The sequence below is a fragment of the Oncorhynchus gorbuscha genome, linkage group LG04, assembly GCF_021184085.1.
Source record: "Oncorhynchus gorbuscha isolate QuinsamMale2020 ecotype Even-year linkage group LG04, OgorEven_v1.0, whole genome shotgun sequence".
NCBI classification, from domain to species: domain Eukaryota; kingdom Metazoa; phylum Chordata; class Actinopteri; order Salmoniformes; family Salmonidae; genus Oncorhynchus; species Oncorhynchus gorbuscha.
In genome coordinates, this window is record NC_060176.1 from 15,080,485 (window position 1) to 15,097,734 (window position 17,250).

The 17,250-nt window shown below is 44.7% G+C and overlaps 1 protein-coding gene across 1 annotated transcript; it reads right to left on the minus strand.

The window, feature by feature from the left end:
* Positions 1 to 181: 181 nt before the first annotated feature.
* LOC124033711 (aspartate aminotransferase, mitochondrial-like) lies at positions 182 to 8,570 on the minus strand. Its single transcript, XM_046345904.1, has 10 exons — positions 8,378 to 8,570; positions 5,282 to 5,438; positions 3,771 to 3,899; positions 3,616 to 3,675; positions 3,215 to 3,376; positions 2,924 to 3,028; positions 2,549 to 2,699; positions 2,268 to 2,433; positions 1,937 to 2,087; positions 182 to 1,774 (listed from the first exon to the last, which is right to left on the minus strand). The coding sequence occupies exons 1-10, from the start codon at positions 8,458 to 8,460 to the stop codon at positions 1,652 to 1,654; spliced, it is 1,287 nt and encodes a 428-aa protein (XP_046201860.1). The 5' UTR covers positions 8,461 to 8,570; the 3' UTR covers positions 182 to 1,651.
* Positions 8,571 to 17,250: the final 8,680 nt, after the last annotated feature.

Below are 17,250 nucleotides of genomic sequence, written 5' to 3' on the forward strand. Positions count from 1 at the left end.
TCATGTCCTACACTGGTCCCAACCAGGGGTACTAGGACCATTGCCATAGTCCAACGGTATCAGTTCAGTTTCTTACATGTGGTTTGACAATATTCTTGTTAGAAAGAAATACAAAATAAACCCAGTTATTTCAATGATAGATATTTTTTTAATTGTTCAGAGAAAGACTTGACCGATGCTCCATGTTTTATTATTTTTTATTTTTAACCCGAAAACAGTGACAGCGCAGCTTAATCTTCATGAGTAGACAGCAGAAAGGTGAATTTCCTTGCACAATCTGTCTTGTTACAATCAGGAAGACACACAACAGAGAAAATGTTCAAAGGCTGATTGATCATTGGAGCAAAACACTGTCTATATATATATATATATATATAAATAGAAGTCCTATAACCTCTTGGTTCTGAAACGGAGGGGATAGGAGTCGCCCAGTGATCCAAATAACACTTGTAAAATGCATTTTCTTGTGGAAATACAAGAGCACCATCATAGGACAGTCTATCCTTTTAAAGCTGCAATTTAACTTTTTGGACCAAATTAATGGAATTGTTTTGTTAGATCAGACATTGTCATTGTAAGCAAGTCTAAGAAGCAGTACATCTGTTCTGTGCGCTGTCTCTGCTTACCATTAACTTTCATTTTTAGCATCTTACTTTCAGTTTTGTACACCAACAGCTGAAAATGCAACACTTTCGGTTATTGAAGATATATTCCACAGCGGTTTAGATGGTACAATGATTCTACACATTACTTGTCAACTGAGAGTAGGCAAACCATTAGAATTTTAGCAACCAGGAAATGGCAGAGCGACTTCTGTATATTGCACATTTAAAACCATTGCTTGGGGGGGTGAGAGGAACATTCAGTGGGCATTTAAGACTGGCTGGCTGACTGCTCACTCATCAACACTTAGAATAAACACAGTAGACCCTGCTCTTAGCGCAAAAAGCACAAAACGTTTACAGTAATATAATTATTTATAGTGAGTATCGAAGACAAGATAATGCAAGAGGCTGAGTGAAAGGACTGAATGATCATACATTATTGTCCATTTCTAAAGCATATTAAAATATCAATGACTGTATCTCATCTAAAGATTGTCTGGCACCATCTTATAACTAATTGTTTTCTGCTACTCTACTGGTGTTGAGGAAACGTTGAACTTTCACATCCTACAGAAATATGCAATGACAGACAAGAGTTCACAATTCTCACACAACAGAGCCTAAGTGTTGGTAAACTCATCTGTAGCCTTACAGTAATTTGGACCACAGCAGGCAGAGTAAGTTTAAAATATAATGTTAACCTGTCATTATTAAGCCATTTATTAAGTTAATTCATATTAACCTTTGACATACAATAAATAAGCGTAGAAGAGAGACATCAGCTCATTAGTCAAATGTAGGGCAGATCATTGGACTATCACTAAACAACCTTTGACATGGTGGCCTCATTGGGGAGGTCACAGGGAACTAACCATTTAAACAACATCCCTGCCGTGAGGAGGGTTGAGGTCAAAGTTGAACAATTGACAGTCTGGGTGGAGAGGGCAGGGAGAGTAAAATGACACAAAATGCTATTTTTCAGTTATTTTAATTTGGATTGTGTCCAGCACCATCGTGCCCCGCCGTTTCTCCCAGCATTCTCCTTTTTACTTAGTGACGGCGTGGATTCCATGCGCTAGGTATCCCACGTTGCTGGAAGTGACGCCTGCCATGGAGATTCTACCATCCTTGGTCATGTACACTGAAAACTCCTTAGTCAGACGCTCAACCTGGGGTAGACACACACAAACACCTGGAGTCAACGCAATTTATCATTATACTAGAACTTAATTCCAACTGATGAATATGACCAATATGAATATAATAATGTCTTATAAGGTTGTAAGGTACAGGTGTGAATATAAAGAGTGGGTGTGGTCATTTGTCTGTACCTGTTCAGGCTTGAGGCCTGTGAAGCAGAACATGCCGATTTGGTCGATGACATGCTGCCAGTCGAGAGTGGAGCCCTCGTTTTTGAGGTTGGCCGCCAGCTGCTCCCTCATCTTGATGATGCGGTTGGCCATGCCGTGGACCTCCTCCAACCTGTGTAGAGAGGTTAATCGGGGGGGTGATGAGGAAACAGAATGGAAGTCGTGTGTAGAGACAGGAGACCACTCCAAAGAGAACTCCGATACCTTCCTAGGCAGTCAGCTAGATTATGAAATCACAGGATCAGGGAAATGGGCAAACAACATTTTTAGGTGTGTGTGTATGTACACTTACCAGATTTTATAAAGGTCTGGTGTGTTGAGAATAGTGGCAGCGATTCTGGCTCCATTCATTGGAGGGTTGGAGTACATTGGCCGGATCAGAATCTTCAGCTGAGACTCTACCCTCTTAGCTTCCTCTGCATCGTTACACACCACAGTGAACCCTCCCACTCGCTCACCTGTCAACACACAGACAGGTAAGATACCACACCGGTGGGAGTTTCTACCATTCTCCTATGTCAATACCATAGTTTGTGAGTGAGATTTTGTGCGTGTGTGTATAATGAGACCGACCATAGAGGCCCATGTTCTTAGCGAAGGACTGAGACAGGACAATTTTGTGGCCCTGCTCGATGAAGTGACGAACAGCCCAGGCATCACGATCAATATCTCCACTGGCAAAACCCTGGTAGGCCATGTCAAAGAACACCAACAGGTCCCTTTTCTGAAGGAACAGCAGAACAGGGGAGGAGTTATTATTAGGACCGTGTGTGTAAATAGTTGTCTGGCACAGTAAAGATGTCAGTCTTCACACAAAACACCTGTAGGCACTGGGCAGTAAAGCTCTTCAGCAATAGAGTCCCAATAGTGACAGAGACTTTAGCTAGTTAGGGCATTTACAGAGAAATCACCATTGAGGTATTTCATATCTATGGTAAGCACACTCACCTTCACCAGGTTAGCGATCTCTTTCCACTGCTCAGGCTTGGGGTCCACACCGGTGGGGTTATGGGCACAGGCATGCAGCATGATCACACTCTTCTCTGGCATTTTCTGTATCAGAGGGAAAATAGTGTTACACTAACAATCAAATCAGATTCTCATGATGGAAATAGACCCCCACACCTTAACCTTATAAAAAGTAAACATAACAATATAAAAACAGATCACAAGATGTGGTAATGGTCCTCCATGTCAGTGTGGAATCATACAACCCCCCCTTTCCCATCCCTCTCTCACAGAGATGTCGTCGAGCGCCCCGTTGAAGTCGAAGCCGCAGGTGGAGGGGTCGTAGTAGCGGTAGGCTTTCAGCTGCATGCCAGCATCTCTGAAGATGGGTGTGTGGTTCCCCCAGGAGGGCTTGGGCAGGTACACGTCACGGGACGCACTGTGGAAACGAGACTAGAGAAAAATATAATGAATTAACTGACACCATACACAATCCGCAGTACTACCGGTATGAAGATATTGTTTTATAGAACACAATCATTTGTAATGCATATATATTATAGAGAAGGCAGTCATTTCAGGCATGTATAGGCTGGTGCACTGTTCTAGGGGGCCATGGGCCCAAATGGAACCGTGGTTGTGTAGGTGCATTCATTCTCTTCCTGTTTAGCTGTTAAGAGGCAGGTCTTTACCAGGAAGTTGGCTCCAATGCACAGAGAGCCGGTTCCTGAGATGGTCTGGACAGTGATGTTCTGGAGAGGAGAGAGATGTTAATAGCATTTCTATCATTCACTTAACACACCGAGAGCAAATGTGCTTCCAAGCTACCACCCACGCATCCACTCACCCTGCCACTCTTGAGGACCTCACTGTCAGCCCCCAAGGCTAGCTGAGCGCAGGACTTTGTGAAGTCCGCCAGACCACCGATGGCCAGATACTCTTTATCCAACTGCTTGGAAGCAATCAGAGCCTCTGCCTAGAGAGAGAGAGACAGCAAGATTTGTGACCTGTTGCCACGAGAAAAGGGCAACCAGTGAAGAACACACACCATTGTAAATACAACCCATATTTATTTTCTATTGTGTCCTTTACTATTTGTACATTGTTAAAACACTGTATATATACAGTGCCTTGCGAAAGTATTCGGCCCCCTTGAACTTTGAAACCTTTTGCCACATTTCAGGCTTCAAACAAAGATATAAAACTGTATTTTTTTGTGAAGGATCAACAACAAGTGGGACACAATCATGAAGTGGAATGAAATTTATTGGATATTTCAAACTTTTTTAACAAATCAAAAACTGAAAAATTGGGCGTGCAAAATTATTCAGCTCCCTTAAGTTAATACTTTGTAGCGCCACCTTATGCTGCGATTACAGCTGTAAGTCGCTTGGGGTATATCTCTATCAGTTTTAAACATCGAGAGACTGAAATTTTTTCCCATTCCTCCTTGCAAAACAGCTCGAGCTCAGTGAGATTGGATGGAGAGCATTTGTGAACAGCAATTTTCAGTTCTTTCCACAGATTCTCGATTGGATTCAGGTCTGGACTTTGACTTGGCCATTCTAACACCTGGATATGTTTATTTTTGAACCATTCCATTGTGGATTTTGCATTGTTTTTTGGATCATTGTCTTGTTGGAAGACAAGTCTCAGGTCTTTTGCAGACTCCATCAGGTTTTATTCCTGAATGGTCCTGTATTTGGCTCCATCCATCTTCCCATCAATTTTAACCATCTTCCCTGTCCCTGCTGAAGAAAAGCAGGCCCAAACCATGATGCTGCCACCACCATGTTTGACAGTGGGGATGGTGTGTTCAGGGTGATGAGCTGTGTTGCTTTTACACCAAACATAACGTTTTGCATTTTTGCTAAAAAGTTCAATTTTGGTTTCATCTGACCAGAGCATCATCTTCCACATGTTTGGTGTGTCTCCCAGGTGGCTTGTGGCAAACTTTAAAAAACACTTTTTATGGATATCTTTAAGAAATGGCTTTCTTCTTGCCACTCTTCCATAAAGGCCAGATTTGTGCAATATATGACTGATTGTTGTCCTATGGACAGAGTCTCCCACCTCAGCTGTAGATCTCTGCAGTTCATCAAGAGTGATCATGGGCCTCTTGGCTGCATCTCTGATCAGTCTTCTCCTTGTATGAGCTGAAAGGCTAATAGCAGTGTGACGGGATTGGCCTTTCACCAATGCTAAACTCGGGATTACAAAACAATAAGAGCCTGTGTAGCTACTCACCTTTCCTGTGTGGAGTGAACCTCAAAATATGAATGGCAGGGTGAAACTGGGGATAGTTATCTAGTCCGTGTCTGTGTGTGTGTGTTACACTGGTTGTCATGGTATTCCTACCTTGCGGACACAATCGAGCACAAAGGGTTTGCCATGGTCGTCCCTGTAGGCTCCCACCCCCAGGTTCATCTTCTTCGGGCTGGTATCCCTCTTGAAGGCCTCAGACACCCCCAGGATGGGGTCAGGGGGACCCATCTGCACTCCACCCCACCATGAGCTGCAACACAGGGGAGAGGGAGAAACAAACAGAAGCAGCTTAATTTAACATCATTTTGCAGACTTGTGTGTTTACGGACATATTCAATCAATCCTTATCTCAGTCTGCTGTTCCCACATGCTTCAAGAGGGCCACCATTGTTCCTGTTCCCAAGAAAGTAAGGTAACTGAGCTAAACGACTACTGCCCCGTAGCACTCACTTCCGTCATCATGAAGGGCTTTGAGAGACTAGTCAATGACCATATCACTTCCACCCTCCCTGACACCCTAGACCCACTCCAATTTGCTTACCGCCCCAATAGGTCCACAGACGACGCAATCCTCAACACTGGGGCCCCACAAGGGTGTGCTCTGAGCCCTCTCCTGTACTCCCTGTTCACCCATGACTGCGTGGCCATGCACGCCTCCAACTCAAATCATCATGTTTGCGGACGACACTACAGTGGTAGGCTTGATTACCAACAACGACGAGACGGCCTACAGGGAGGTGAGGTCCCTCGGAGTGTGGTGTCAGGACAATAACCTCACACTCAACGTCAACAAAACAAAGGAGATGATTGTGGACTTAAGGAAACAGCAGAGGGAACACCCTCCTATCCACATCGACGGGACAGTAGTGGAGAAGGTAGTAAGTTTTAAGTTCCTCGGCATACACATGACAGACAAACGGAATTGGTCCACCCACACAGACAGCATTGTGAAGAAGGTGCAGCAGCGCCTCTTCAACCTCAGGAGGCTGAAGAAATTTGGCTTGTCACCAAAAGCACTCACAAACTTCTACAGATGCACAATCGCGAGCATCCGGTCGGGTTGTATCACCGCCTGGTACGGCAACTGCTCCGCCCACAACCGCAAGGCTCTCCAGAGGGTAGTGAGGTCTGCACAACGCATCACCAGGGGCAAACTACCTGCCCTCCAGGACACCTACACCACCCGATGTCACAGGAAGGCCATAAAGATCATCAAGGACAACAGCCACCGAGCTACTGGCTGTTCACCCCGCTATCATCCAGAAGGCGAGGTCAGTACAGGTGCATCAAAGCAGGGACCGAGAGACTGAAAAACAGCCACCACTAACATTGAGTGGCTGCTGCCAACACACTGACTCAACTCCAGCCACTTTAATAATGGAAATTGATGTAAAAATGTATCACTTGCCACTTTAAACAATGCCACTTAATATAATGTTTACATACATTACTCATCTCATGTATATACTGTACTCATTTAAACCGATGCATTTACTGCATCTTGCCATCTTTATGTAATACATGTATCACTAGCCACTTTAAACTATGCCACTTTATGTTTATATACCCTACATTACTCATCTCATATGTATATACTCTATTCTATACCATCTACTGAATCTTGCCTATGCCGTTCTGTACCATCACTCATTCATATATCTTTATGTACATATTCTTTATCCCTTTGTACTTGTGTGTATAAGGTAGTAGTTGTGGAATTGTTAGGTTAGATTACTCGTTGGTTATTACTGCATTGTTGGAATTAGAAGCACACTCGCATTAACATCTGCTAACCATGTGTATGTGACAAATAAAATTTGATTTGTTTCACAGTGGACACCAATGGATGGGTCCCTATTCTTAAAAATCACTCAGTGTAGGCTCATATTTCTCCAGGAAACGGATTTAAAATTTTAAAAACTCAACGGTAAACAGTACTATGCTCTACTCAAGAAACGGTTTCCCTCACACAACCAGAGGAGAGTAGCACCAACCACGCACAGTAGACCAACACTCTGGACTATGACCTGGTGAATGCCTGGTCATCCCCCAGTTCCTGCACAGCAAAAAGACACACACACACACACACACACACACACACTACAGAATCACCACTACACACATTTAAAGTCTGTCGAGGTGAAGGGCCCAGGTTGGATGGCATTAGGGGGAGTCACTAAAAGGAAGGAGATGTACTGCACTAAATAAATCTCTCTCCATCGCAACTACACTACCAGAATGACGGATCTAAGGGGCAGGGAGAGAATGGTTGAAACAAAGGCAACGATTGGTTCTTTGAAATTCAGAACAAATTCATTCATCATATCTTTGGATCTGGTCATTACAGCCTGGTCTTTTTTCCACACTGACCCCACCAAGCTGATTATCCATCCAATACTTCCCTTTCCACAGCCACACACGCACAGATTCACAGCTCATGGAAAAGTCAGGCACTGCAAACATATGCTCTCACACATACAAATGTGGAGCGGTATCTTATAAGCGAGCAGAGTTTGTCCTCCAAAAGAAAAGAGAAAGGACACCGGTTACTGTCGTCACAGAAACCGGGACATCCCTTGGCCAATCAGCGACCAGGGGCCTGCACACGATAACCAATGATCACGCTAGAATTAGGGAGCTACGGTATGCGAGGGAGATCAAACCGAGAAAATACGTCGAATCTCAAAAGGCTAAATGCCTCTGCGACCCTAAAATATATATATTTTTTGAATAATTGACCTTTCACAGGATGAACTGAATGATCACTATGACAACATACCACATGCCACTGACATCTGAATAATATTTTCACAGAGCCACCAAATAACAGTATCAGTATCCATAGCTGGAAAATAACCTTGCCAAGTCAGATTGTAAGTGAACTGGTTGAGCCTTGAAGTCTACAAGTATGACTTGACTAAAGCCAAAGATACGAACGGGAAATTTCAGTCACGACGGGCGGCAGATGGATGATTTCGAGTTTCAATCAGCTAGCAAATCTAATGTAATTTAAATATTAGGTAGGTAGATAGCTAGCTAAACCACAATGAGAGACGTAAATGCATGACCACTTCGGACCCCCACTCAGTAAACTTGAAGTTAGGCAACTTGAGTCATTGCGGACATGGCTAGCTAGCTATTCATTCAAAGTCAAATATGACCGTGCAGAGATTGCATGTCTTGTATTACCTGTTACGGGTAGACAAAACTCCCAGGGATGGGGAGAAAGTCCCAATACTGGAGATGACCTTGCTGGACTTCAACAGAGCCATGGTCGAGCAGGTGGCCGGGGCGCAGAATGACAATAAAAAGCAAAGAGTGAGGATATAAATCGGAGGGACAACAGATGCGCTCAAGCTTCTTTCTTCTTCGATGAGGTTTAACGGTGGTTGGCATCTAATAAATGTTGAATTACCGCCACCTACTAGACTGGAGTATAACTCCCGTATACTTGCTTAAAAATAAATACAAATATTCAACAAATACCTTACCATCTAACACTACACTCACAAAAAGTATAAATAAATACCACACTCCACTATTTAAATATATTTAGTCCTACTTCAGGCCAACAGCCTGAAAGGATGGGACACCACCACTTAACACACCCTGTAATTCTTCTGATGTCATATTCTTCTGATGTCAAATACCTCTCTACAGGTGCCACCACACCCTCTATTTTTTGCAACTTACGTTCTATCCCTGCAGTACAGTTGAGAACCATTACTATAAATGCCAAAAATCCAATCTTACTGAAACATATATCATTGATGGTTTATCCCCCTGTACTGGTACACATCTACTACTCACACCACTCCCCTCAGGATCCCTCCCCCTTGACCCATCTTCATTTACTTTCTTTACTGCCTCAGCATATGACAACTTCTGCACTACTCTAACCCTGGAAACCTCAACCTGCCTCTCTCACATGGGACAATTTTGATCCACAGCCCCATGGGCACCCTACCAACTAACACATACCACTACTTTCCCCAATGTTACACATTCCTTTGTCTCATGCCCTCCTGTACTATTCTCACACCTAGAACCTCCCTCCTACAAACTGCTGCCACATGCCCATAAGCTTGACACCTGTAACAACGTAATGTAGTCGGCACAAAAGCTTGTACAGGATAACTTATATATCCTAACATCACTTTGTTGGGCAAAGACTCAATATCAATACTCAAAAGTACAGACAATGACTCACTCACGCCACCCTGTCTGTGTCACACCAAACGACGAGCATTACATACACTGGGAATCTTCCCCTTCAGTTGGTCAGCTTTCACATTTACCAAGGTGAAGTAGTGCACTCCTTTCAATGGCACCCTTTTCTTGAGAGCAAAACAATTCACATATCTTCCCCCAATTCGTTTAACACGGAGCGCCTGCTCCCTCTGACCAGCAGAAACACATACAATTATTAAAATACTACTTCTGGTTACCCTCACCGATTCCACAGCACCCAACTCTGTATTCAACTACCCTGAAACCTCAAATGGATCAGCCTTAAAGCAAGGGTCCACCTTTTCCCAAAACTTCACTCCTGCTGTCACAGACTCATCTTTGTCCTGACCCCCGGGCTCCAAGAACTTCACCACACCTACCACCTCCAATACTTCACCTTCATTCACTTCCATTTCTCCTCCTGTCTTCAACCCACCCTGCTTACACTTTCTACCATTCTTATTTGACAAACCATCTCCCTTTTGTCCGCCCTTCCTCCTCTGTATTCCAGGTATGACTCCCCTTATGATAATACTGCACTTCTCCTGACATTCATCTTGTTACTGCCTTGTCAAGTGATGCCATTTAACCGTCTGTCACAATCTCCATACAATCAGCACGTACTCCTCAGGATGTAGCACTCAACGGTGCATCCCATTCGTAAAGCCGGGTGAGGGGCAAGCGCTCAGGTCTTCTTCTTCTATGGTATTATGGTGGTCCGCAAACAATCGTTAGAGTTGTATGCCCCCACCAACTATGCGGGGGTGAAAAATATAAATCACCACTGTAGAAGAGTAGTTAGTGTGTTTGAAGTGGATGGAGTACATGGCTTAGTATGTCTCTCGAGGAGGCTAAAAATAGATTGTGGCTTGAAAAAGTTTAATATTTTCAGAAGGAGTTGGGTAATTGGTTAAGGGAGGAGGATTGGAGGTAAAGAGAGAGGAGGTATAAAAGACTGAGGGTGGAGCAGAGGATGGGCTTGAATCTGTTGAGGCTAGCAATAACAAGGGATGGTATGTAGAGGAAGATTGGTGTAAAGTTCAAACAGAGTGAGCCGGATTCCAGTTCTAGCTCTGGAGGTGAAATGGTAGGGGTAGAAGGTCTTGTGAGAAGCTCGGCGCCTGCATTAATGGTTATGCTAAAGATACATTTCGTCCAGTGGGAGTGAGATATTTGAAGAGGGTGGAACCAGGCCTTTTGGCTGATACATGGGTGGTTTCAGGTTGGGTGGAAAAGGTGATGGGTGCTGGTGAGCCGGTGAAGGTAACCCAAAGTTGACTTGTGATGTTTGTTTGTGTTTCATCAGAGGGAGTAAGCGCTCCGTGCGAGGCAACTTGGGTAAATACCTGTTTTTTGCTTTGCTCTTAGAAACAGGGCATCATTGACAGGAGTGATTTCTGGGGTAGCGTTAAGTGTGGAGGTGGAGCAATTGAAGTTGAAGATTCCTGGTATTTGTGATGCCCGCCTTTTGGTGCGATGCAGACCCAGTGGTAAGCGTGGCAAAATAGAGAAGTTTATGCAAAAAGGTCAGGAAATATCAGTTATCCTGTTAAAGCGTTTGTGCAGAAACCACTACGCTGTTTCAGGGGCAACGTTTATGGTCATGTCACAGTAGTGTGTAGAAGGGAGAGTCCAAGATGTGGGAAATGTGCAGGTGGGCATGGAAAGTAGGAGTGTGTAGTTTCGGTGGATAAAGTTGTGTGGGTCAACTGTAGGGGTGTACATGTTGCTGGGGATCAGAAGTGTGCGGTTCGAGAGAGGCAGGATGAGGTGGCTAGAGACAGAGTAGTGCAGAAGGTGTCTTATGCTGAGGCAGTGAAGAAAGTAGAGGACGATGGGTCAAGACTGAGGGATTCTGAGAGGATTCCTGTGAATTGTAGATCTGTGCAAGTATAGAGGAATAGACCAATGAGTGATACAGTGCCTTTGGAAAGTATTCAGACCCCTTGTCTTTTTCCACACTTTGTCACGTTACAGCCTTACTCTAAAATGGATTACTTTGTATTTTTCCATCACCAATCTACACACAATACCCCATCATGACAGAGAAAAAAACAGGTTTGTAGAGTTATTTTTGGCAAATGTATTACAAATAAAAAAAACTGAAATATCACATTTACATAAGTATTCAGACCTGTAGGCTAGGGTCTATTTTTCTCCACTTCCTGTCTGACTGATGTGCCCAAAGTAAACTGCCTGTTACTCAGGCCCAGAAGCCAGGATATGCATATAATTTGTACCATTGGACAGAAAACACTTTGAAGTTTGTGGAAATGTTAAAATAATGTATGAGACTTTAACACAATTGATATGGTAGTAGAAAATCCAAAGAAAAACCATCCGGGAATTTTTTTTTTTTGAGAGCACATGCTCTTTCAATGGAAAGCTATAGGTCCTATGCAATTCCAGCTCCCAGATTGCAATTCCCATGACTTCCACTAGATGTCAACAGTCTTTTTAAAGGTTTCGGGCTTGTTTCTTCCCAAACGAGGAAGAATGTTGAGTTTTGGTACTGGGAGTCAGTGTTGGAAATCAGTCTGTGCTCGTGTGACGAAGACAATGCGCACTTGCTACTTGTACTTTTCTATTGAACATACTTCTTTCCGTATGAAATATTATAGTTTAATTACATTTTAGGGTACCTGAGGATTAAATAGAAATGTAATTTGACTTGTTTTAACAAAGTTTAGCTGTAGCTTTTTGGATTCCTTTCTCGGCATGTTGAACGAGTGGATTACTCAAATCGATCACGCCAACTAAACTGACTTTTTGGAATATAAAGAAGGATTTTATCTAACAAAACGACCATGCATGTTGTAGCTGGGACCCTTGGGATTGCAAATCAGAGCAATATTTTCAAAAAGTAAGTCAATATTTAATTGCTAATTGTGATTTTATGAAGCCTGTGCTGGTTGAAAAATATTTTGATGTGGGGCGCCGTCCTCAAACAATCGCATGACATGCTAATGTTGTGAATACTATTGCAAATTGGACAATGCAGTTAGATTAACAATAATTTAAGCTTTTAACCGATATAAGGCACTTGTATGTACCTAGATGTTTAATATCCATAATGTTTAGAATTATTTATTTGAATTGCGCGCCGTCCAATTTCACTGGAAGTTCCAAGAAGTTTTCAGAACATTGTTGAAGCACCTTTAGCAGTAATTATAGCCTCGAGTCTTCTTGAGTATGACGCTATAAGCTTGGCACACCTGTATTTGGGAAATTTCTCCCATTCTTCTATGCAGATCTTCTCAAGCTCTGTCAGGTTGGATGGGGAGTGTCGCTGCACAGCTATATTCAGGTCTCTCCAGAGATGTTCGATCGGGTTCAAGTGTGGGCTCTGGCTGGGCCACTCAAGGACATTGAGACCTGTCCCGAAGCCATTCCTGCATTGTCTTGGCTGTGTGCTTAGGGTCGTTGTCCTGTTGGAAGGTGAACCTTCGCCCCAGTCTGAGGTCCTGAGCGCTCTGTAGCAGGTTTTCATCAAGAATCCCTCTGTACTTTGCTTCGTTCATCTTTCTCTCTTTCCTGAATAGACTCTCAGTCCCCGTCACTGAAAAACATTCCCAAGCATGATTCTGCCACCACCATGCTTCACTGTAGGGATGGTGCCAGATTTCCTCCAGAGGTGACGCTTGACATTCAGGCCAAAAAGTTCAATCTTGGTTTCATCAGACCAGATAATCTTGTTTGTCATGGTTCGAGAGTCCTTTCGGTGCCTTTGGCAAACTCCAAGCAGGGTGTCATGTGTCTTTTACTGAGGAGTGGCTTCCGTCTGGCCGATCTACCATAAAGGCCTGATTGGTGGAGTGCTGCAGAGATGGTTGTCTTCTGGAAGGTTCTCCATTCATCGCAGAGGAACTCTGGAGCTCTAGCAGACTGACCATCGAGTTCTTGGTCACCTCTCTGACTAAGGCCCTTCTACACCGATTTCTTACTTTTACCAGCCAGAAGAGTCTTGGTGATTCCAAACTTCTTCCATTTAAGAATGAAGGAGGCCACTTTGTTCTTGGGGACCTTCAATGCTGCAGACATTTTTTGGTACCCTTCCTCCGATCTGTGCCTCAACACAATCCTGTCTCGGAGCTCTACGGACAATTCCTTCGACCTCATGGCTTGGTTTTTGCTCTGACATGCACTGTTAACTGTGGAATCTTATATAGACAGCTGTGTGCCTTTCCAAATCATGTCCAATCAATTGAATTTACCACAGGTGGAATCTAATCAAGTTGTAGAAACATCTCAAGGATGATCAATGGAAAAGGGATGCACTTTCAATTTCAAGTCTCATAGCAAAGGGTCAGAAAACTTATGTAAATAAGGTTTTTTAGTTTTTTATTTGTAATACATTTGAAAACATTTCTAAAAAAACTGTTTTCAATTGTCATTGTGTGTAGATTGATGAGGAAAAATATGAACAGTGGGGCAAAAAAGTATTTAGTCAGCCACCAATTGTGCAAATTCTCCCACTTAAAAAGATGAGAGAGGCCTGTAATTTTCATCATAGGTACACATCAACTATGACAGACAAAATGAGAAAAAAAATCCAGAAAATCACATTGTAGGATTTTTAATGAATTTATTTCTCTGCTGGTCTTATTAGGTTCTTTCCTCTTTCTATCCCTCTCTCTCCCCTCCCTCTCTCACTCTCCCGCTCTCTCTTCTCTCTATCGTTCCGTTCCTGCTCCCAGCTGTTCCTATTCCCCTAATCAATCATTTAGTCTTCCCACACCTGTTCCCGATCCTTTTCCCTGATTAGAGTCCCTATTTCTTCCTTTGTTATTCGTTCCTGTCCCTGTCGGTTCCTTGTCTAGAATTCACCGTGCTGTGTTTGTGTATCGCCCTGTCGTGTCGTGTTTTCCTCAGATGCTGCGTGGTGAGCAGGTGTCTGAGTCTGTTTGGTTCAAGTGCCTTCCCGAGGCAACCTGCTGTTCACCTGCTGTTCAAGATCGAGTCTCCAGTTTGTCCTCGTCATTTCGAGTGAAAGTTGTGTTTTTTGATTGTATTTACTTTACTGGATTAAAGACTCTGTTTTCGCCAAGTCGCTTTTGGGTCCTCTTTCACCTGCATGACAGAAGGAACCGACCAAGGAATGGACCCAGCGACTTCAGACGCTCGTTACACTGCCGTCGAGATCCAAGGAGCCATGCTCGGCAGACACGAGCAGGAATTGTCTGCTGCTCGCCATGCCGTGGAGAACCTGGCCGCTCAGGTTTCCGACCTCTCTGGACAGTTCCAGAGTCTACGTCTCGTGCCACCTGTTACTTCCTGGCCTGCCGAGCCTCCAGAACCTAGGGTTAATAACCCACCTTGCTACTCCGGGCAGCCCACTGAGTGCCGCTCCTTTCTCACGCAGTGTGAGATTGTGTTCTCTCTCCAACCCAACACATACTCTAGAGAGAGAGCTCGGGTTGCTTACGTCATTTCACTCCTTACTGGCCGGGCTCGAGAATGGGGCACAGCTATCTGGGAGGCAAGGGCTGATTGCTCTAACAAGTTCCAGAACTTTAAAGAGGAGATGATTCGGGTTTTGACCGTTCAGTTTTTGGTAGGGAGGCTTCTAGGGCCCTGGCTTCCTTATGCCAAGGTGAACGGTCCATAACGGATTATTCTATTGAGTTTCGCACTCTTGCTGCCTCTAGTGAGTGGAACGAGCCGGCGCTGCTCGCTCGTTTTCTGGAGGGACTCCACGCAGTGGTTAAGGATGAGATTCTCTCCCGGGAGGTTCCTTCAGATGTGGACTCTTTGATTGCTCTCGCCATCCGCATAGAACGACGGGTAGATCTTCGTCACCGGGCTCGTGGAAGAGAGCTCGCATCAACGGTGTTTCCCTGCTCCGCATCGCAACCATCTCCTCCTCTGGCTCAGAGACTGAGCCCATGCAGCTGGGAGGGATTCGCATCTCGACTAAGGAGAGGGAACGGAGGATCACCAACCGCCTGTGCCTCTATTGCGGAGTTGCTGGACATTTTGTTAATTCATGTCCAGTAAAGCCAGAGCTCATCTGTAAGCGGAGGGCTACAGGTGAGCGCAACTACTCAAGTCTCTCCATCAAAATCCTGTACTACTTTGTCGGTCCATCTACGCTGGACCGGTTCGGGTGCTACATGTAGTGCCTTGATAGACTCTGGGGCTGAGGGTTGTTTCATGGACGAAGCATGGGTTCGGAAACATGACATTCCTTTCAGAGAGTTAGAGAAGCCTACGCCCATGTTCGCCTTAGATGGTAGTCATCTTCCCAGTATCAGATTTGAGACACTACCTTTAACCCTCACAGTATCTGGTAACCACAGTGAGACTATTTCTTTTTTGATTTTTCGTTCACCGTTTACACCTGTTGTTTTGGGTCATCCCTGGCTAGTATGTCATAATCCTTCTATTAATTGGTCTAGTAATTCTATCCTATCCTGGAACGTTTCTTGTCATGTGAAGTGTTTAATGTCTGCCATCCCTCCCGTTTCTTCTGTCCCTACTTCTCAGGAGGAACCTGGCGATTTGACAGGAGTGCCGGAGGAATATCATGATCTGCGCACGGTCTTCAGTCGGTCCCGAGCCAACTCCCTTCCTCCTCACCGGTCGTATGATTGTAGTATTGATCTCCTTCCGGGGACCACTCCTCCTCGGGGTAGACTATACTCTCTGTCGGCTCCCGAACGTAAGGCTCTCGAGGATTATTTGTCTGTGTCTCTTGACGCCGGTACCATAGTGCCTTCTTCCTCTCCGGCCGGGGCGGGGTTCTTTTTTGTTAAGAAGAAGGACGGTACTCTGCGCCCCTGCGTGGATTATCGAGGGCTGAATGACATAACGGTTAAGAATCGTTATCCGCTTCCCCTTATGTCATCACCCTTCGAGATTCTGCAGGGAGCCAGGTGCTTTACTAAGTTGGACCTTCGTAACGCTTACCATCTCGTGCGCATCAGAGAGGGGGACGAGTGGAAAACGGCGTTTAACACCCGTTAGGGCATTTTGAGTACCGGGTTCTGCCGTTTGGTCTCGCCAATGCGCCAGCTGTTTTTCAGGCATTAGTTAATGATGTTCTGAGAGACATGCTGAACATCTTTGTTTTTGTCTATCTTGACGATATCCTGATTTTTTCTCCGTCACTCGAGATTCATGTTCAGCACGTTCGACGTGTTCTACAGCGCCTTTTAGAGAATTGTCTCTACGTAAAGGCTGAGAAGTGCTCTTTTCATGTCTCCTCCGTTACTTTTCTCGGTTCCGTTATTTCCGCTGAAGGCATTCAGATGGATTCCGCTAAGGTCCAAGCTGTCAGTGATTGGCCCGCTCCAAGGTCACGTGTCGAGTTGCAGCGCTTTTTAGGTTTCGCTAATTTCTATCGGCGTTTCATTCGTAATTTCGGTCAAGTTGCTGCCCCTCTCACAGCTCTTACTTCTGTCAAGACGTGTTTTAAGTGGTCCGGTTCCGCCCAGGGAGCTTTTGATCTTCTAAAAGAACGTTTTACGTCCGCTCCTATCCTCGTTACTCCTGACGTCACTAGACAATTCATTGTCGAGGTTGACGCTTCAGAGGTAGGCGTGGGAGCCATTCTATCCCAGCGCTTCCAGTCTGACGATAAGGTTCATCCTTGCGCTTATTTTTCTCATCGCCTGTCGCCATCTGAGCGCAACTATGATGTGGGTAACCGTGAACTGCTCGCCATCCGCTTAGCCCTAGGCGAATGGCGACAGTGGTTGGAGGGGGCGACCGTTCCTTTTGTCGTTTGGACAGACCATAAGAACCTTGAGTACATCCGTTCTGCCAAACGACTTAATGCCCGTCAAGCTCGTTGGGCGTTGTTTTTCGCTCGTTTCGAGTTTGTGATTTCT